Consider the following 21832-nt stretch of genomic DNA (forward strand, 5'->3'; position numbering starts at 1 on the left):
CACTTGGTAACTCTTCCCCTCCCAAGTATTGTGAGTTGTTCAGCTCCAGTGTGATTTTCAAACTGCTGACTCAATGAAAAAGCAAGCGACTGGATTGAGAAGACTGTAAAGCTAGTTCCAATTGCAGAATTGATCTTTCCTACATGTCCCTTTCCTACTGCAGCCTGCCATCCTCCATTAAATGCTGCTCCTGAAGTATGGGGGGAGTGAGATCAGTGGAAGTCATTCCTGTTCTGCCACTAACTAAAGTGCCCTTCTGTTTGCAAAAATAACCCCAAGGATCAAATCCATGGTGTCTGAAGGGATGCGCAGATTCTCTCTCTGGTTGCTCAGTGATGTTTCCGTCAAGTGAAGTGCACACAAAAACCAGCCCGTGGCAGTGCATCTGCTCAGCTCTGAATGAGAGAACGTTTTCATTTGGCTGATCAAGCAAAAATCTCACTTTGCCTCTATGACCATTTATGCACTGGAAACTTCACTGCCCCAGCTTCCATGCAGGAGCACAAATTGGGGGTGGAGGAGGTGCACCGGGGCAATTGCTTCCCAGTGTGGATGCAGGAAGAGGTGGGGCAACCTGCCATGTCTAAAACTCCAGTCTGCAGCCCAGCATGAAACCTCCAGTGCGTAAACGGTCTATAAGTAACAACTCTGGTTATTGCGGGGAACGGAAGAGATTACTGCCTTTATTAATGGTCAGGTATGAAATAAATAAAAACAGCATACACAGAATACAAGATTTACAAAGATTATTATGTACCGAGTGAGCTCCTATACATAAAATGATATTGTAGACTCAGGACACTATGGACCTTGGTGAATTCTGTGGACCAGAAGGGCTTTTTGTTTTGGATTAATGAGATATGAACCCAGATCTTCCATGACTTAAAAATCTCATTCTATTCATTCTATCCAGTTCTCACCTACTGGTTTTTCTGTCTACCTTCTTGTTATCTCCCTTAGGACTGGCACATTGTGGATGAGGAAACCATTCTGGAGGATGAAAGCCAAGACTATGAATTGCTGTCAATGACCCAAGACAAGACTTCCACCACCATGACATTCCGGCGCTATTTCCAGACGTGTGATCCTCTTGATCATCCTATCACGGTAAAACAATGCTCAGGGCATAAACAAGGGACACTGTCCAACCAAAGTTAAGGGTCATGATCAAGTTGGTGGGCAAGTGCAACACCCATAAACAGTCTTAAAAACCCTGTGCTTCTCTGTTGGATTGTAGACAGATTTTTTCTTAAAACCCCATTGCCTCCACAGCATTCACAAAGCTCCCCTCACCTAAACCAATGGGACTGTTGAATGGGCCTCGTGTCGAATGGTCAAGGAGCGGTCATGTGCTCTCCTCGCAAACATGCATTTTCCTCTCCCGCCCACCACTTTGACCACCTACTCTGTTCCCCCACTGGGCCAGCCTTCCTGGTGACATGCATTCCTCTCTTCCTATCCTATGAGCCATGAGAGACCACAAAGCCCCTGAGAGTGGAAGGCGGCCACCATTGTCAGTGCCTCCTCAGGGAGAAAACAGGCCATGAAGCATGTGAGAGCTGGAGCCAGCTGTTCAAGTGAGGTGAGCTGCAGCTCCCTCTGCCACCTACTTTCTTGAAGCTGGGGTGACTGTGGGCCACTTGTCCCCCACATGCTGTGATCCCTATGGAAGCTTTCTCAGATCGACCCAAAGTCTGCCCATTGCCTTCCCATGCCAAGAGGCAGAACAGCTGGAGGCGGGAGAAGCAGCCAAGCTCTGTCAAGTCCTTTGACAGGGGTTGACATGGAGCACCCTGCTGCACCAATCCCAATTGTCTCTCATAGACTCCTCACTTTGCTCTTTTGCTTATTGTGGTGGCAGCCGCCAGGTGGGGAAGTTTGGTGGGGAGGGGGCCATCCTTGCTCTCCCCTTGCTGTCTCTCTTGCAGAATACACGGGGGGGGGGAACGTTTAATGTTTTCACATAATCGTCACATGAGAATTTGATTCTTGCTACTTTTTAAAGAATGCTGTGGAATTTAATGAATGCTGTGGTATGATTCCTCGGCAGTTGACGATGGGATTTGGCTGTTCTTAAACTAAAACGTGGAAAGTATCCGGTGACCAACTTCTGAATTGCCCCCTTACCTCCCTATTTAGGTACAGGTGACAATATTTTAGCTCAAGGAAGATTTACTTCTTGTCATCTCTCTGTACAGGGCGATACACTCCGAGTGATTTCCGGGTTTGGCCCAGACGACACGATTGATTTCTTCAAAGGAAAGATGGTCAAAAAATCTCTGTTCTTTATGCTGTATTATCATGAGGAGGAGTTAAATTCACCCAGCGTCTACCATGTCTATGATCTCAAGCTAGATGATGTAAGTATTGCGCTGCTAGCGACACATCTGAGGGGTATCCCTTGCAACAGGACATGTACGGACAAAGATTGCTTGGCTTATTCATTGCCAAAAAAGCAGCGTGTTTTGGTTCTTTAAAAGCAATCTATCACTTTTAACATTTTTACTTCATTTAAAGCCCATTTTTCTCCCAAATGGGGATCCAGCGTGGCTTACCACATTCTCCCCTTTTCTGTTTCATCCAAAGAACAACCTTGCGAGGTATGTTAGGCTGAAAGGGGTTGACTGGGACAAGTGAAAGTGGGTTCTCTCAGATCCTAGTCTGAATCTGTGTCTTCTCCCCTTTCCCATTCTTCTTCCCACCTGCCAAATCGCCCTACCGTTTATCTGCACCCCATCTACAGCTATATTTGTGATAGAGTTACCGCATTTATCCCCTGCTTTTCTCCACAATGGGGACTCAAAGTCGCAGCCATCATTCTCTTATCCTCCATTTTCTTCTCACAACAACCCAGTGAGGTGGGTTAGGCTGAGAGTGGGTGCCTGGCCCAGGGGCACCTGGCAAGCTTCCCAAGAGGAATGGGATTCGCACTCGGGATTCGCTGATCCAAGTCTGACTCTTTGAAAAAAAATATATTAAATTTCTTTTTTAAAGGACCCCAGGTTGTTTTTACTTTATTTGGGCAGGCTGACCCGCCCCCTACCCAATGGTCAATGATGACCCTTATGGTTTATGATGACCATTCATGGTTTATTTTGGGCATTGCACACAAGTGAAAACATTACTAGAGAATCTGACTTCCATTTTGTCTTCTTGTTGAAATATAATTTTTACACTTTTTAACCCAGGTTCACTTAAAAGAATATAAAAATAACACCCATTGATTTTACTTGGATCATTAAAGGAAAGCGACTACTTGAGCCCATTAAAATGGCTTACTTAAACCAAGATGGTTAAAGGGAAGGAACTTCAGATCAGGGGACCCCAACAGAGAGCCCATAGGCACCATGGCAGCTGCTGACAACCTTCCTTATGCCCCCTGGGTTTTTTTAAATAAAGTGGGCAGTTCCAGTGAAGGCTTTTGCCCAGCAAGTCTTCTGACTGACTACTGGAGATCTGATTGGCTTTGCAGATTTGTTTGTAAATGTTGCTATGGCAGCACAGCACATTGATCTGCGCTGTGTTACTGAAGTTGAGCTGTGGCAGCCATTTTGTGGCTGGCTCCACCTCTCACAGCAACCATTATGTGGCAGCCATTTTGTTGTTGCTCTGCCCTGTTGGAATTCCAAATGTGACCCCAGCCTCAAAAAAGCTTGGGGACCCTGGCTTCAGATTAATTCAGTTTCTCATATCAAAAGTGTTTTCAGAAAGTAATAGTTTACTGTTCACTCCCAGTAATAGTTTACTGTTCCCACCTGATAGAGCTCACATTCTTGGCTAACAAATTGAGCCCACCGGACATTTTGGGTCAGGACAACATCACAGGAGGTAGGGGTAGAAGCGTGACATCCCTTCTTCTGCTGTACTGAAGTCCCAATCCAACTTGGGTCCCTGCAATGCTCAGGAATTTAGTTCCCAACAGCTGCCACCTGACCATGAGAATATGAGGGTCAGGTTGGGGAAACCCAGACCCAACGCGTGGCAAAATCTCATGTCTCCTTTGGCCCTCGGGTTAGCCTCTGAACATTCCCAGGGTGCAAAGAAGGTGACCTTCTTCTTGCAAAGGTATAAACCTTTGCACCAATAGTTGGAGTGAAATATAGTTTCGGCACAATGACCGAATTGTGGTGTTACCCCATCACGCTCCCTTCCCAATTATGCTCTCTCTTGACTGGTATTCACTGCACTGAGGACTTGTTAGGTGGCTCCACTCTTCATCCTACCAGAGATCCAAGACAGAATGTATGCACAGTCCATGCTCTCCCCCTTTATGTTCATTAGTTGACAACTTCACAGTCTTCAGTATGCATTTTGCCTTTGTTCTCTAGTTCCCCGTTCCAGAAGATGACACCACATACGCCTGCACATTCATCCCACTGCCCAGAGTCAAGACAAAACATCATATCTACAAGGTAAGCAGCTTGACAGTGAGAGGGGAATTGAGAGCCTTGATAGAGAGTCAGACTTGGGCTATGGATTGAACCCATGTGTGTTGACTCCCTTTGAGCTCAGTGGGGCTCCCATGTACTGGTGCATTTCATCATGACATCTCTCACCTCCCTCCTGGCCACCAGTCTTTCTGGTCTTCGGAAGCTGTGGCTATTACAGGAGTTTTAAAATTCAAATGGGTAGCTGTGTTGGTCTGAAGTAGCACAAGAGCTCACACCTTGAATAAATCTTTCTTGGTCTTAAAAGTGCTACTGGACTCTGATTTTGAGGAGTTTTTAAAGTAGAAAATAAGTTCTTGGTATAAGTTGATTTTTTTTCCTAGATAGAAACTATTTTTTTTCTGTTTTATTAATGTTTCATGCAATATTTTGGATTAATATACCAATTTTTAAGGGCTAGGGTTAGGCCCCAGTTAAAACAAGATATGTTCTGGCCCCTGCCACTTATCTCTCTCAGCTGGTAATAAGTAAACAAAGAAGGGCATTTACCTTTGCAAGATGCTCCGTCTTGCCTTACGTTCTTGTAGAGGGTCGCTATGAGAACATTCCCCTTACACTCGGATAATGTTTTTGTGGGAGCGGCGAAATTGATACAAGAGAGCATATATATCTGATGCTCTAAAGTAGCATAATTTTAAGTTTTATTTTATGATCTGTTTTAAATTGTATTATATCAAATGACCATATTCTTTTGGTCTTTTATGTATTAACTTCATACAACTTGGTATGAACGAATGTAATAAAGTTTGAATCTGAATCTACCTATTTTTTTAAAGATTCGAGAGGTGAAATGTAATACTGTTAAAATTGGCAATTAAATATTTTTATCCTGGATATACGATGTAAGGGAAAGGCAGAATCTCGTAAGTTGTTCATATCAGAATTTAAATAATTGTTATTGTTAAATATTTTTTATTTGTTATGATGTAACAGAAAGGGAGAATATGTTAGGTCAAGTTCATATCAGAATCTAAAGAAGCTTTAAGCAAGAAGTTTATAAGCTTGGTATTTTAGACAATAGTTTAGACCAGGGGTAGTCAAACTGCGGCCCTCCAGCTGGCAGGGGCTCCTGGGAATTGTAGTCCATGGACATCTGGAGGGCCGCAGTTTGACTACACCTGGTTTAGACGAACAAGATGGAATTTTATTCAGACACCTATCAACTGCTGCAAGAATTGTATGGGTGAGCAAAGGGAAGTTCTCCGATTCACCTTCAGTGCATGAATGCCAGTGTAAAGTGTTGGAGTTAGCTCAAATAGCAAAAATAACTAGTTATATAAATGATAAGAGGATTCCTGGCTTGAAACTTAATTGAGAATCATGGGTAAGATACATGGAGCAGAAATGTAAAGATAAGAAAATGATTTCAGGGATTGTATTTAACTAAAAGAAGGTTTGCATTTCTTTCTTTCTTTCTTTCTTTCTTTCTTTCTTTCTTTCTTTCTTTCTTTCTTTCTTTCTTTCTTTCTTTCTTTCTTTCTTTCTTTCTTTCTTTCTTCCTCTGTTTTTATAAGAATACTTGATTCATGAGATATATTTTGAATTGGTATCGTTGCTTTGACTTGACAGACTACTTGATATTGGATATGACCCCTTTGTATAGTAAACGGGAGGTCACCTTTCTTTGTTTTTGTGTGTTTATTGATTTGTACTTCGAATTTTCTGGTTTACTCCGATCAGGTTTGTATAGTATATGTGAATTCTTCAATAAACTAAAAAAAGAAAAGAAGTAGAAGAAAAAGGATCTAACGAATTGCCATAAAAGTGATAATAAGAATATAGGTAAAGGGAGAATGTAACAATACTGTAAAGCAAGTTTAATTTACAAGCTGCCTTTTATTCCTTTTCCAAAATCATTTTAAAGAAATCTTTAAAAAAGGAGACAAATCATAGAATGATAGAGTTGGAAAGGCCTATACAGGTCATCTAGTCCAACCCCCTGCTCAAAGCAGGATCATCTGTGGCTAATTTTGCAAGGACACCATAGCTTGAGTGAATCTACAAGTAGGCTCACACCAAGCAAATGCTCTCCCCCTTCCCTGCTAGACTGCTGCTCCAAACAACCATAGAGTAGACCTCAGGCAACCTTTCTCCTCTCTTGTCCATCCATAGTATGATATCCTAATCACACCACACAACATCACCCTGGTGCATCACATACTGGTTTATGCCTGTGGCAATGCGAGCGTGCTGCCCACTGGAGTGAGCGACTGCTATGGAGCCGATCCTGAGTTTAGCCTCTGCTCCCAAATCGTCATGGGCTGGGCAGTAGGAGGAGGGGTGAGTAGATGGCATTTTCTTGATCCAAAGAACTGTGTCTTGCCTTCAACCAAAGTTACCAAAGGACCATATTAAATTTGAAAGCTTATCTTGGGTAGAGCCGGGGTTGGCCAGGTTCCAAACCACTGATTTCATAGCATCTTCTAAGGACGAGGGGTTTGTTCCTTCATTTTTCTTAGAATAATACTGACGAAACCTGGTACATTTTATCCTAATTGTGTGCAGGTCTTCAGTCCCTGCCAATTTGCTGAGCCTTTTCTAATCACCAAGGCCCATAACGCCATCTTGTTGGAAGCATTCCATCATCATATAAACTTGTGAAGCTGCTTCAGGCTGAGTCAGACTATTGGACTTTCCCATTGCCTGCTCTGACAGACAGCTGCTATCCCTGGTCTTGCCACACCAACTTCGTCATTCTCGTATTTGGAGACACCAGGGATTGAACCTGGGGCCTTCTAAATGCCACACAAATGCTCTGCCACTGAGCCGCAGCCCTCTCCGCCACTGCCAAAGACGTCCTTCTTGCACTTACAACCCAGATTGACCCCATGTAAAAATATCTCACTCTGAATCCAAAGAACCAGAGGGCTCAGTTGTCAAGTGACAAGTAACAATTTCACTCTTCTTCTCTCTCCTCCTTCTCTTCTACCCCTGCCCTACTAGTCCTTCATGTTCCCAGATGAGACAGGATACTCCTTAGGGACACCAGAAGATCCCCAGTGGATCCGGTTAGAAGTCCACTACAGCAATTTCGATTTAATCCCAGGTGAGTAGATGGCATGTGTGAATCTGATGACGAATGGCAGGAAAGGGATCAAAGGTGGGCAGAGATATAAAGACCTCTTTGGATCTCGTTTTTCTTGAGAAAAGCAAAGTCTGGTCACTACTGCTTAGTTATTTATATTCACATGTGTTCTAAAATTATGCAAATGCTGTGTCAGGACATTCTTGGTACTTTTAATTATAACAAAGAATATAATCAATAATGATTACATATTTCTCATGTATATCTGTTGCTGTCCAATCAAAACTTCCCACCTTGATCTAGAGCAGGGAATTCCCAACCAGGGACTTGAGGAGCCCTGGAGTTACACATGAACTCCCCGGGGCTTACTTGACCTTTCCCAGAAGTTTGGATGGCTGCTGACATCACTAGATGTCACTGGAGCTCGCTTCCTCTGGTGCTCTACAGGCCTAGTCTCTTGCTCCACATTGGAAATGGTAAATGACTGATTGGCTAGTTCCTGCATCTTACTGCATCTCGTGTGAACGAGACCTTGGGGTACTTGTGGATTGTAAACTAAACATGAGCAGGCAGTGTGATGCAGCGATAAAAAAGGCGAATGCCATTTTGGGCTGTATCAACAGAGGCATCACATCAAAATCACAAGATGTCATAGTCCTATTGTATACGACACTGGTCAGACCACACCTGGAGTACTGTGTGCAGTTCTGGAGGCCTCACTTCAAGAAGGACTTAGGTAAAATTGAAAGGGTACAGAGGAGAGCGACGAGGATGATCTGGGGCCAAGGGACCAAGCCCTGTGAAGATAGGTTGAGGGACTTGGGAATGTTCAGCCTGGAGAAAAGGAGGTTGAGAGGGGACATGATAGCCCTCTTTAAGTATTTGAAAGGTTGTCATTTGGAGGAGGGCAGGATGCTGTTCCCATTGGCTGCAGAGGAGAGGACATGCAGTAATGGATTTAAACTACAAGTACAACGATATAGGCTAGATAGCAGGAAAAATTTTTTCACAGTGACCATTTATGCACTGGGAACTTTACTGCCCCAGCTCCTGTGCAGGAGCACAAATCGGGGGCGGATGAGGTGTACCAGGCCAAATGCTCCCCCGTGTGAGTGCAGGAAGAGGTGGGGCAACCTGCCACGACTAAAGCTCCAGCCTGCAGCCCGGCATGAAACCTCCAGTGCATAAACGGTCAGTCAGAGTAGTTCAGCAGTGGAATAGGCTGCCTAAGGAGGTGGTGAACTCCCCCTCATTGGCAGTTTTCAAGCAAAGGTTGGATACACACTTTTCTTGGATGGTTTAGGATGCTTTGGGCTGATCCTGCATTGAGCAGGGGGTTGGACTATATGGCCTGTATCGCCCGTTCCAACTCTATATGATTCTACTTCTGTGCCTACTTCTCTGAAGGTTCATGACACCACTTCTGGGGTTCATTGAAGCTTGAATATATTCTCCACAGTCAGAAGGTTGAAAAAGGCTAATCTAGAGTTTCCATTCTCAGATGGTTCTTGCAATCAGGCCCCATGAGTTAGAGAGTTTTTAATGTAATAGAGGCATCATATTCACCTTTTATTCTTTGTCCATCTCCATGGCTGCTCTATTACAGTTTCTCACAAGCTGTAAAAGTCTGCTTAGAATCCTATTTAGGTCTACTCAGTGCATCTTAATGCAGTATTTAGGATTACACTGTTAACTCCCCCTCTGGATGTCCCAGTGTTTAACTGAGAGAACAAGCAAGCCTTGATTTTGTCCTGCAGAAGCACCTCCTGTGATCTGGATTTGATTCCAGGAGCATCTTAGAGACCAGCAAGATTTCTGGGGAATGAACTTTTGAGAGTCAAAACTCTGTTTCCATTTGACGAAGGGAGTTTGGCTCACAAACATATATCATCTCCCCCCTCCCCTCCCCTGATAGTGGGTATTAGACTTGGGCGCGGGGCTTGTGTTATTTTGCCTGGTCACTGTGTATTTTTAATATTGTAGTGGTGTGTCCTTTTAATAGGGGTTTTAATGGGATTTTAATGAGGACTTTGTGAGCCGCCACGATCCTTTGTGTGGGAGTGGCAGGGTATAAATCACATAAATAAATAATAAATAAATGATAACTAGCTGTTCTAAGACAGACCAACACGGCTACCCACCTGAAATGATCTTCTGTGATCTGATCAGTCAATACCTGCAACTATTCCCCTATGCTTCTCATCATCTAGGGGTATGCTGTTAGGTTTAGTCAAACCCAAAATAAGCCAAATCAATGATTTTGGTGTGGGGAGGGTTGGCATTTGATTTGGATTACAATCATGTTTTCCAAACCAATTTGGTTCCATTATAACCTATGGAGTCCTTAAAGTCAACAGGAAATCTAACCTAAGTATCTTAAGTGGTTTGATGGGGGCGTGGCTTGAGGTAGAGGTACCAAATTTGTAGCACGGCTGCTGGAATCTTCCCTCAAAAGAACCCCCCAAGTTTCAAAAAGATTGGACCAGGGGGAACAATTTTATGGGCACCCAAAGTTGATACTTGGGGACTCGGGTTCCGGACCCAAAGCAAAACATCATCAGGACCTCCTCTCCACCCGCTAGTAGTGGGAGGGAGGGGGAGGGGAGTTGAGCTGCCGTTCTTTCCATGCCGGTAATACTGGCAATGTTATTATTGTTTTTATGGGGTTTTAATGGGGATTTGTGATATTGTTACCCGCCACGAGCCGCAATGGAGTGGCGGGATATAAAAATAAAAATAAAAATAAAAATAAAAATAAAAATAAAAATAAAAATAAAAATAAAAATAAAAATAAAAATAAAAATAAAAATAAAAATAAAAATAAAAATAAAAATAAAAATAAAAATAAAAATAAAAATAAAAATAAAAATAAAAATAAAAATAAAAATAAAAATAAAAATAAAAATAAAAATAAAAATAAAAATAAAAATAAAAATAAAAATAAAAATAAAAATAATACACTCATCTATTGTTTTCAATGCAGGAAAATAAGGCAATACTCTCAAGACCCATTCCTGGGCACAGTCCTGAGCAGCAGGACTAGTGCTATATTGCCCAGGATTGTGACTCTGTTCTGCAGTGCGGTTGAGTGGGCATTTGCCACAATAGGGCACTGGGCTCTGCTGCTGGGCCCTAGTACATTCCTTGATGGCAGTGGTTCTGCTGTCCCTGGAGAAATTACCCCTTCCCCCTCAGTTTCTACTCCAAAGGAGATGTGAACTTGGTCCTGTTGAGTTGTCACTTGTTCTGCCAGGTAATATTGCAATGGTCCTGCAACTGTCTGGGCCTTGCAAAAATGCCCTCCTTTCCTTTTACTGCAGGGATTCTCTAGGACATTCTGCTGGGCTTGTATTGACTGTCTATTCCCCCTCCCCTGGAACAATGGAGGATGTGGGTATCTTCTTTGGGGGCCCATAGAATTGGATCCCCTGGTCCAATCTTTTTGAAACTTGGGAGTTCTTTTAAGGAGAGGCTTCAGCAGCAACACAGTGAATTTGGCACCACTACATCAACCCCTGCCCCCCACCAGACCATTGGATCGAAAAAGAGGCTAGATTCCAAGGACTTTAATGGGTCCATAAGTTATAATGGAGCCAAAACAATTAGGGAAGCCTGAATCTTGCCGAACCTGAATCCCTATATCGATAATGGGATTTGGGTGATTATGATTATATATCAAATAGATTTGGGATGCATCAACCTGAATAAAATACAAGGCAAATCTGTGTGCACATCCCTAGTTGCACCCTTGCTGAGTGGGTGAAAAAAGTCAGCCCAGGTTAGTTCCATGTTGGTCCTTTCCAAGTAACTGCAGTATCTTTCTGCTGGTGTTGACCCTTCAGGTTTGGATGGAAAGTATCATTGTGTGAACCTCCTTAAGCAATTTAAGAAACACTGGACAAAAATGTACGGCATGTAGCAATTGCCACCATCTGTTGGCTTTCCCCAATAACTGAGTAGAGCACCAGATGAGGAGCGAGGGAGGCTGCATGACCAGAGAAGAACGCCAATTCTGAACATGGAGAATTATTTTTATATCGTTTTATTGATTAGATGCTCTCTAGTCTTTTACACCAGCAGGACGAGCAGAGCTAATCTCTAACTAGCTGACTAGCTCTGTCACCAGGGCAAACATCTCACGGAGGGAAAGTCCAATTATTTGCCCAACGGCATGGGCTTCCGTTGTGGACTGCTTCCCCCGCCCCTCACCTGTTACGTTTAAGCAGTTGTTCAGCTCAAGGTTTTCCTTCTTTATAGACTTAATCGACAATTCAGGGATGAGATTTTACTATACTCCGGAGCTGCGTCCATATGACCTTGGGGTGCTACAAACGGGTATCCTGACCTTTCCCATCCATTTCCTGCCCCCGGGAGTAGAGGCTTTCAACTCCTACGGACTCTGCAATACCAGTCAGTTTGATGAGGTAAGCTTTGGAATGGTGAATTGCTTAATGTTCATCTCCACTTTTCTCAGCCGGTCGCAAGTCTTTTGGTTCTCCAGGAAACTTTTAACAGACTGGACACCGTGGGGTGGATCCTCTGCCCTTCTACCCCTCCACTGAGCAAAGTTATTTATTTATTTAAATATTATATCCCGCCTTTCCTTTTGGCTCCAAGCTGAAGCCTTCTTCCAGTCATGTATTCATCGTTCCTTATGATCTATGAACAGCTAATAAAAAAACCCCATGATACACATAAGATATTGCAATTCTCACAGTTAACAACAATAATAGCATGCTTCCTTAATGAATACACCCATGCACAGAATCTTGGTACCTTGAAGGTAGTTTCATTAAAACAATCAGCAAGAAGAAGAGAAATACAAGAATCATTGGGTCTACCTAAGTATTTGGATGTACTTGATATACATACGCTGAATAAAATGGACAATATAAAGGGACAAGTTCAATTGTTTCAGACATGCCAGATTGACATGGACAGAGCCATTCTACATATGGGGTACATGCACTTCTCCCTTGAATAAGGGCAGATAGGAGACTATTAAAATGAGTCAAAGCACTAGCTCCAGTCAAAGCAGTCTTCCTCTACCTTAGGTAGGTCTTCAGCCGGAAGAAGAACCACTGAAGTCAGAGGCGGGCTCTTGAGGCCAGGAGAAGACTCAGGGGAGGATGGTTGGATCCACTCAAGATGTTCAAGCTTGAGGGGTTGGGTGGCAGACTCCATGCTAACCCACCGTTACCAGATCTTGGAAGCTAAATGGGGTTGGCCATGGTTAGTACTTAGATGGCAGACCACCAAGTAGTAGAGTTGGTTTTTATAACCCACTTTTCACTACCCAAAAAAGTCTCAAACTGGCTTACAATTGCTTTCCCTTCCTCTCACCATAACAGACACCCTGTGAGGTCAATGAGTCCTAGAGAGCTCTGACAGAACTGCTCTGTGAAAACAGCCCTATCAGGGCTGTGACTAGCCCAAGTTCACCCGGCTGGCTGCATGTGGAGGAGTGAGGAATCAAACCCAGCTCTCCAGATCAGAAGACGTCTATCTTAACCGCAACCTAAGGAAGTCTGGAGCTGCAATGCCGAGGCAGGCAATGGCAGACCACCATCCCTTTCTTTGGAAATCCCACCAGAGGTCACCATCAATCAGCTGTCACTTGATGGCAACACAAGAGGCCCTGATAACCACATAAAAATAGTGTGCAACCCAGGCTCCTCTTGAACCCCCAGATCCTAATAAAGGTCTGACATTTCTCCTTCTCCTGCCGAAGGTGTCCGACACAGGCCCCACTGCAACTTTCCACCAGAATGGTCACTCATGTTTTAATGAGAAAGGAAATCATTCTAGAATATGGTGATAGCTTTCCAAACAAGTCTTGTGAAGGTTATATGGGTATTGCATGTGCACACAAGGAAAGGATGCATGAGCATTGTATATATCAGTGTTTCCCAACCCCCGGTCCGGGGACCGGGACCGGTCCGTTGATCAGTCTGTACTGGTCTACGGCTCCTCCCCGTAGCTGCCCTGCCACTCTGCTGCCAGCTCACCTTTGGTCCTCTCCAGCGGCTGCCATGGCTGGGGCTCCCCCCTTGGTGTGGCACTGCGCAGCTGCTGCTGGCAGCGGCCCCCAGCGGGTGGCGGGAAGTCAGGGGCACCGGCGGGAAAGCAAGTGGAGCAGGGCCTCAGGCAGCGGCGATGTCCCTCGGCAAAAGACTACCCCCCCCGGGCCTCAGTAAAATTGGCAAGCATTGACTGGTCCCCAGTGATAAAAAGGTTGGGGACCACTGGTATATATCATGTATGGCAATCCCTGGCCTCTGTATGTTTCCAAACAAAGCCCTGCTTCTCTCTTGAAACATAGCTGAATGGGGTCCCGGTGCCTGACATGACTGTCTTCGCTTACTTGCTCCACACTCACTTGGCTGGAAGAGGAGTGAGAGGCATCCAGTACCGGTAAGAAAGACGGCATGTATATATATATAGAGAGAGAGCAGCCATTGTTTCATTACAGAGTGGTCTCAAATCTATCACAATTAGAAAGAAAAGGATGGGAAGCTCTGATTATAACGGCTGCTGGCATTTTTCTTGGGAAGGGAGTAAATGAGGTTATGTTCGTAGTTTGGGAATTGTAAGCCACTTTCAGCCACAAAGGGAAAGCAGGGTATAGATATTTAAATAATAGAAACATTGCAAAGGATTGTGGGGGCCAAGAGAGCAGAACTGCTGCATGTCTCCCTTCCGTGCAGTTCGGTTAGGGCCTCACTACCCTTTATGAAACCTTTAGTTTTTTGTTGGTGGACAGCAAAAGGATTTCGTTGTCAGGTGCGTGAAGGGAGCCTTCATAGAATCATGGAATCATAGAATCATAGAATCATAGAGTTGGAAGGGGCCATACAGGCCATCTAGTCCAACCCCCTGCTCAACTGCTAGAGGCTTCATAAGGGAAACTGGCATTACTAACCATGGCAATGCATAATTTTTGCAACAGACTGAGTAGTGGCTTCACAGGGTAGCTCAAGGACCTAAAGCCGGGAGGCAGAACTGAAGCTGATTCTTCCATCATGATCAGAAGAGGGCTGATGTGCATTTGGGAGCCACAAAACATCCATTGTATGCCTGATACAAAACCTCTGAGTCATCCACCAACTAAACACAAGGGCTTTGTAACATGCCGAATGATCAGTGTGTCTGTCTTGCCAATTTCTGTGTCTCTACCCGCAGAGACGGCAAGCAGTTGCGAATCCTCTGCGAAGACAATACCTACGATTTCAACCTTCAGGAGACCAGGGCCTTGAAGGAACTCGTCACTTTCAAAGCGGTACATGGTTTTGCAATGTCCTTTCCTTGTAACTTTTCTTCTGTTCCCAGAGGTCTCACGTGTGGCCTGTTTTGTTTGACAGGGGGATGAATTCCTGGTGGAATGTCGCTACGAAACCAGCGATCGGACGGGTCTGACAGTTGTAAGTCTCATAATCATCTAAATCAATGGTTCTCAAACTGGGGGTTGGGACTCCTTTGGATATAATTGGGACTTGCATAATCTTATGGTTGGGGGGTCACCACAACATGAGGAACTGTATTAAAGGGCTGTGGCAGTAGGAAGGTTGAGAACCACTAATCTAAATTCATAAACAGTGGATGGGGGCAACTCAACTTTTTTACCCTTGAGAAACCCCTGAAACATTCTACAGGCAGAACGTGGTTGTGAAGCATAGCTATGTACACACCTACCCAAGGCCCCTGCCCTTTGTGCACCTCCAGGTCCATAATTAGACATTTGGGAGGGGAGGGCAGCCTGACATGACCATATATGGTTCTATCACACAATAAATATTTAACTATTTTATTTTTAAATGCTAAAAATAAGTTCACTCCTACCCATTCGGGCAAAGCTTCCTGGACTGTCAAGAAGCTCCAGTATTTCACATATCTTAATAGCTGGTCACAGGGTTTCACATATCTTAATCTCTGCACCTGCACATGTGTGCCAACTGATGCGCCTGTGCCTCCCCTCCCCCCCTGCTCCGCAGCACTGGCTGCTTTGGGTGGGAATGGCCGCTTTGGATGTCGTAGCATCCAACCCTACTGGGAACTGCTATTTGCCAGACGGAGAGCTCTGTGTATACTGATAGGATGCACATACCTTTCCCTAGTGGTACAAAAGAGCAGTTCCACAGAATCATTTCTGGTTGGGATAATGCTGTGGGGGTAGGCAGGCCAGGGAGCCCATTTTGGTCACCACCCACCAATCTGCTCAGTCCCTGAGCACCTGAATACTTTGCCTAACTTCACAGATATCAACAAGGCAAGTGCAGCTTCGTTGACTTGGACTTCTTTTTTGATCCCTTTTCCTCAGGGTGGGCCAAGTACCCTGAATGAGATGTGCCTGGCCTTCCTCTACTATTACCCTCGCCACAACATCTCCAGCTGCATGGGATACCCAAGCATTCAGGACGTTGCCCAAGATCTTGGCCATCCAGTCGCAGAGTAAGTGTTTCTGAACTGAGCTCAAATAGCGTAAGTGGTGTGTTTGGGAACACTGAAGTCTGATACCAGGAAAAGAATGAAGACAAGCCTCCTAAAATATGGTAGACATGGTTTAAGAACAAAGGAAGCCTCACAGTGATTTGTAGGGAAGGTGAAATTCCATTCTTCCCACATGTACACGCCAACCCCAGCTTCCTCCACATGTCTGGGACCCCTGGGAGATTATGGGGGACAGGTCATGGGGAAAAGAACAGGCTTTTCTGTACATCAGTCAAAATAGAGGCATGTATTCTGAACACGAATGCACAGTAGTATATCGTGCCTCACTGGCCCTCCTCAACTTCAAGCCGACTTTTCCAGCCAACTTTTTGTCCGTTTTACCCTTCTCAGTAGTGGTTAGAAAAGGAAGAGTGAGCAATGCACTGTAGACGTGCCTTGCAACCGCCTGTCAATCACTGTAGGCAACCAATCCCCTCCCAGCATATCCGGTTGGCAAGATCTTAACTTAGAGAACAGCAACTGGAAGCCAAAAGACCCAGTCTGACCCAATAAGTCACCAACGTGAAAGGCAAAACAGGGGTACGTGATTGGCAGTATGGACATTGGTAGTTGGGGTGTCCTCCATCAAAATGTCTCTCTAACAAATCTAGAGAGCCAGTTCGGTGTAGTGGTTAGGAATGCGGACTTATAATCTGGCAAGCCATGTTTGATTCTACACTCCCCCACATGCAGCCAGCTGGGTGACCTTGGGCTCTCTAGAGCACTGAAAAAGTTGTTCTGAGCGAGCAGTGATATCAGGGCTCTCTCAGCCTCACCTCCCTCACAGGGTGCCTGTTGTGGGGAGAGGAAAGGGAAGGCGATTGCACACCGCTTTGAGACTCCTTTGGGTAGAGAAAAGCGACATATAAGAACCAACTCTTCTTCTTCTTCTTCAATAATATCAGGACTCTCTCAGGCTCACCAGCCTCACAGGATATCTGTTGTGGGGAGAGGAAAGGGAAGGCGACTGTAAGCTGCTTTGAGTCTCCTTTGGGTAGAGAAAAGCGGCATATAAGAACCAACTCTTCTTCTTCACTAATATTAGGGCTCTCTCAGCCTCACCTCCCTCACAGGGTGTCTGTTGTGGGGAGAGGCAAGGGAACGTGAATGTAAGCCGCTTTGAGACTCCTTCAGGTAGAGAAAAGCAGCATATAAAAACCAGCTCTTCTTGTTCTTGTTCTTGTTCTTGTTCTTGTTCTTGTTCTTGTTCTTGTTCTTGTTCTTGTTCTTGTTCTTGTTCTTGTTCTTGTTCTTGTTCTTGTTCTTGTTCTTGCTCCACATGCATCACCATTTGTAAAAAAACACGCCTTCCCATGCCCGGGAGCATGGGAGAGGGAGGTGGGTGTGAGGGTGGAACAAAGATGGGCAGACTATAGCACATTTTACCCTTCAAACGTCCTTTCAGCTGGTAGCAGGTTTGTTGTTTGCTGGTGGAAGGCGCATTTTAAGGTGGTGATTCCACTTTCTATGATTCCCGAAGTCGCAGGTTAAAGTGGAGGAAATCATGAGCTAGCCTCTGGAGGTAGGTGACATCATGTGGAGGGGCCGGAATATGCCGCCTGCCTTCGGAGGGTGTATGGCTATATTCCTTGTGTGTGGAAAAGCCCAACATCTCTGAAGTATCAACAACTCTCTCCCCTAAAACTCAGGAGTGATGTCATCAACATTCTAAGATTTAACTGATCTCTGAGGTAAAAATTGTTGCAATCAGAATTGGTAATGTTAATATATGAAGTTGGCCATATGGGCAAATGGCAATTAACAAAGAATCCCAGTTTGGTGTAGTGGTTAGGAGCACGGACTTCTAATCTGGCATGCTGGGTTCGATTCTGCGCTCCCCCACATGCATGGTTCTTATATGCCACTTTTCTCTACCTGAAGGAGTCTCAAAGCAGCTTACAATCCCCTTTCCTTTCCTCTCCCCACAACAGACGCCCTGTGGGGTGGGTGAGGCTGAGAGAGCCCTGATATTACTGCTCGGTCAGAACAACTTTCTCAGTGCTGTGGCGAGCCCAAGGTCACCCAGCTGGCTGCATGTGGGGGAGTGCGGAATCGAACCTGGCTTGCCAGATTAGAAGTCCGCACTCCTAGCCACTACACCAAACTGGCTCTCATTGCAAGTGTCTGTTTTTATTGCAAGGAATGAGACGTTCACAGAACTAGCTGAAAGCCTTGGCTGGTAGGCTAGCTCCATCAGCTCAGATCTCAGAAGTGATGTGAGATAGTACTGGGAGTGCAGACCACCTAGGAACCAGGAGCCCACCATTCAGCCAGTTTGGATCCAGAACAAATCAGATCCAGCTCCTCAGCCTTTCAATAGACTGTGTTTGAACGTGGCTGGATACCCGGTTGCTAGTTTGCACCAACAGGAGCTTGTGTTGAAAAAATTAAGCTTGAAGCCGGGAATCACCTTGGTAACAAAATTATTTGTCTACACTATCCCACCCCCCCCTGCAACGGGAGATCACTGGCTTTGCATAGCCCATCCGGAATTTGTTTTTTTCATTGTGACTTTGGAATGAGCATCAACAGTGACCTTTTCTTTGTGGAAAGGCACGACAGAATTATTTTAAATGAGCCAACAAACCAGACTGAACCCTTGTCTGCCTCTGCTCCGAGTTAACCTTGTTGTTCAATGAATTCCTCTGGGCCTGGTGCCTTCCTCTTCCTCTCTGGTCATTTGTCTCCACCTTGATTTCCCCTCCGCAGTGCCATGGAGGGGATGGTGGCCATTAACATGGTCGATTGGAACAAGGAGACAGCCAAGTCGGCGGAGAAGGCTTGCAAGGAAGCAGATCAGGTTGTCGTCATTAAAACCATTGACGTAAGTGGGACTCCTGTGCTGTCTTAAACTGGAGTTGGGAACCCTATCTTGCCTGATTTCTGGTTTCTCCTCAAAACTATACCTTAGCTATTTTCCCTCCTAATTTCTATAATCACTCCCCAGGGGATATGCTTATTCCATAGGGTTGCTTATCCCAGTGGTCCCCAACCTTTCTGAGGCTGGGGACCGGCAGGGCAACTGCCCCGCCCGCGCATTGCGCATGCGCGGGATAAATTGCGCATGCACAGCACTTGCGCGCATGCACGCATGCGCAAAAGTGCCGTGCGTGTGCGATTTCAGCTGCTCGTAGTGCATGTGCGCATGTGCGGCCCGTCCGCGCATGCGCAGTGCGCTGGGCGGCCCTGATTCCCTCTCCCCGCCCTCCCGCAGTAAGAAGCTTCCCGGGCCACAAGCTTGTGGCCTGGGAAGTTTTTTACTACAAGGGGGGCGGGGAGAGGGAGCCGCGGCCCGGCGCCATGGCCTTCACGGCCTGGCATCGGGCCGCGGCCCGCAGGTTGGGGACCACTGGGTTATCCCGTCTGGGTCAGGAAGTTCCTGGAGATTTTGGGGGGTGGAGCTTATGGAGGGTGAGGATTGGTGAAGGGTGGGACCTTACCGGGTTATAATGCCATGGAATGCGCCTTCCAAAGCTGCCGTTTTCTTCAGGGGAACAGATCTTGACGGCCAGGAAAGTAATAACAATAACAGGAGATCCCCAGATGCTAACTGGAGTTGGCAACCCCACTATCTCATGTTTTTCAGATATTACGAAATTGCAAGAAAATCCATCCGGAGAGGCATAGGCCCCATTCCATGATGCATTAATGGTGCCAGGCAGATACAGCCCAGAATACAGTCAGAATTTACTTCTGTTTTCTTTAAAGGCTTCCCCATCCCCATCTTTCCAGCAGTGTCCAACTTTTCCCATGAACTCCTCTAAAACCGTTGGGATTTTTGGTCCTTCCAGACCTGCCGAGTAACAGAGCGTTTTGAAAGTATGGGCTTATTAGTTACCTTAGTGGATGAGACCGCTTTGAGGTTTAAAAGAGAAAATCTTTACTAGGAAATATTATATATAGCCTGTATCATATCCATCTACTTCAGCCTACTTATTGAAGCAAAGTACACAAGCTTAAAAGATAGTTACAAAGAAAACACTTTGCAAGCCCCTATGGTTGGCTCAAGGAGACTACATGCCTACACATCAGCAGAGAGCCTTCCTTAATGGCTGCTTGCTCCTTGCTTGGGAGCATGCAGATGATCTGCTCTTTCTCTTCCTTTAGAAACAGGAAGTGGGTGGGAGCCCAGGTTAAACAAAGAGAGTCTCTTAGATCAGGGGTCCTCAACCCCTGGTCTACGGCCCGGTACCAGGCCACGAAGGCCATGGTACCAGGCCGCCAGCGGCCACGCCTGTCTCCCCCCCGCATCGAGAGGGGGAAAGAGGCAGGCGCGGCCACCGGCACGCCAGCGACGCAAACGCGCATGTGCGGAGCTGCCGTGCATGCGTGTTTGCGCCCCTGCTGTGTTTGCGCCCCCTGCTTTGCGGCAACTGCACGTGCACGTTTACGTGCAGCTGCGGTGACTGGGCCGCCGGCTCTCTCCCACCCTCTGAGGCGGTCCCTGACTACAAGAAGGTTGGGGACCGCTATCTTAGATCTCGTGCTGGGTTTTTTCAATTGCAATCTCAGAGTGACCATTAGGTGCAGTAGTGCGCACACAGGTATAGCTCAGCTGTCTAAACAGCTTAACCAGCCCTTCAAGAACAACTTCAGGAGATTACTTGCTGATTGCAATTCCAATAAGAAGTGTCGATTAGCCCAGAGCGTCCCCCCAATCATCCAAGTTGTTTGATAAGCAAATGAATCTTTGGTCGTATTTCTTCCTCCCTCTCCAGGAGGTGGTTGTTAATGAAACCGGCTTCATTCGAGATATCATAGAAAATGAGCCGATGCCCTGCAAACGCATTTTCCCGGACGAGCCGACAGCAGAGCCAGAAGCACAAGCCAGATTCCAGGAAGAGGCCATGATGTCCAGTGCCCTCAAAACCAAGGCTGCCCTTCCCTTCCCTGCCCTGCTCTTTGTACACTTGGGCCTTCCTTGGCTCCTTACCTTCTTCCTGAATGTGCTCTGAATATCCAAGGCTGATGCCATAGATTATCAATGCCAGGTTACCAACAGCGCAATCCTTTGCATCCTTAATCTGAAATAAGATCTGCTTACTCCTTGGTAAGCATGCCTAGGATTGCATTTGTACAGCAGTTGGTGCCTTCTTTTTCTTAGATGTCCGTGGATAGGGAATTTCTGAGCTGGAGCGAGCCATGCAGGGCAGAAAGAAGTCTGACCCTTGAATTGAAAGATGACCAGTCTTGCTTTTCATTTTGGATGCAGTCCTGATGAAGGGAACAAGCACACATGCGCACACACAGACCTCACCTGCAGAGAGAAGGAAGCTACAGCTCCCCTGGTGACAGCTGTTGCAGCTTTCATTTCCTGCCACCACTCTGGCAGGCAGCGGGAGAAAAGATGTGTTAGAAACCTCCATTGGCTGATGTTACCCCCTATGTGTCCAACGAAAAAAGGACAAAAAAATACCCCCACCCCAAATTGAATTAAGATCCCAAAAGTAAAATCAATGTGCAATGTCATATTATGGCTGCAAAGTGTATTAGATAGTTAAAAATGTTCAAATCTATGAAAATATATGGATTTCTTACAAAGAAGGTTTTTAAAAAGGTTAAAAACAATATAAGGTCTCAGTCGTAGTCTCACATAGAAAATCAGTTCATAAGATGTCGAACAGGGACCAAATGACCTTGACTAAATGTGTTTTGGCGTGCTCTCCTTCATTAATGCAAAAACCATAAGTGGCAACAAAGCGATGACAAAATATTGAAAGTGCTCAATCGTGACTATGTCATGTTGTTCTGAATGAGTAAAAATGTGCAAATAAACATTAGCATCCAGTTATTGCCTCAGTGATAAATTACTCTCCAAGAAGCTAGACGCTGGTAAAAAAACTCCTTGTGTGTTTCCGGTCCACAGGAAAGA

At 45.5% G+C, this 21832-nt stretch overlaps 1 protein-coding gene across 1 annotated transcript in view; it reads left to right on the forward strand.

Moving 5' to 3' along the window:
* The window catches only part of LOC143841938 (putative DBH-like monooxygenase protein 2), a 22587-nt gene extending 1251 nt beyond the window's left edge, over positions 1–21336 (forward strand). Inside the window, exons 2-13 of the mRNA XM_077346487.1 lie at positions 961–1107; positions 2199–2360; positions 4329–4412; positions 6561–6728; positions 7392–7494; positions 11731–11897; positions 13796–13887; positions 14656–14752; positions 14835–14894; positions 15791–15921; positions 18670–18784; positions 20679–21336. Of these exons, the coding sequence (XP_077202602.1) occupies positions 961–1107; positions 2199–2360; positions 4329–4412; positions 6561–6728; positions 7392–7494; positions 11731–11897; positions 13796–13887; positions 14656–14752; positions 14835–14894; positions 15791–15921; positions 18670–18784; positions 20679–20915 (1563 nt within the window). The 3' untranslated portion in view covers positions 20916–21336. The remainder of the gene's footprint in view (positions 1–960; positions 1108–2198; positions 2361–4328; positions 4413–6560; positions 6729–7391; positions 7495–11730; positions 11898–13795; positions 13888–14655; positions 14753–14834; positions 14895–15790; positions 15922–18669; positions 18785–20678) is intronic.
* Positions 21337–21832: the final 496 nt, after the last annotated feature.

The sequence above is a fragment of the Paroedura picta genome, chromosome 7, assembly GCF_049243985.1.
Source record: "Paroedura picta isolate Pp20150507F chromosome 7, Ppicta_v3.0, whole genome shotgun sequence".
Taxonomy (NCBI): Eukaryota; Metazoa; Chordata; class Lepidosauria; order Squamata; family Gekkonidae; genus Paroedura; species Paroedura picta.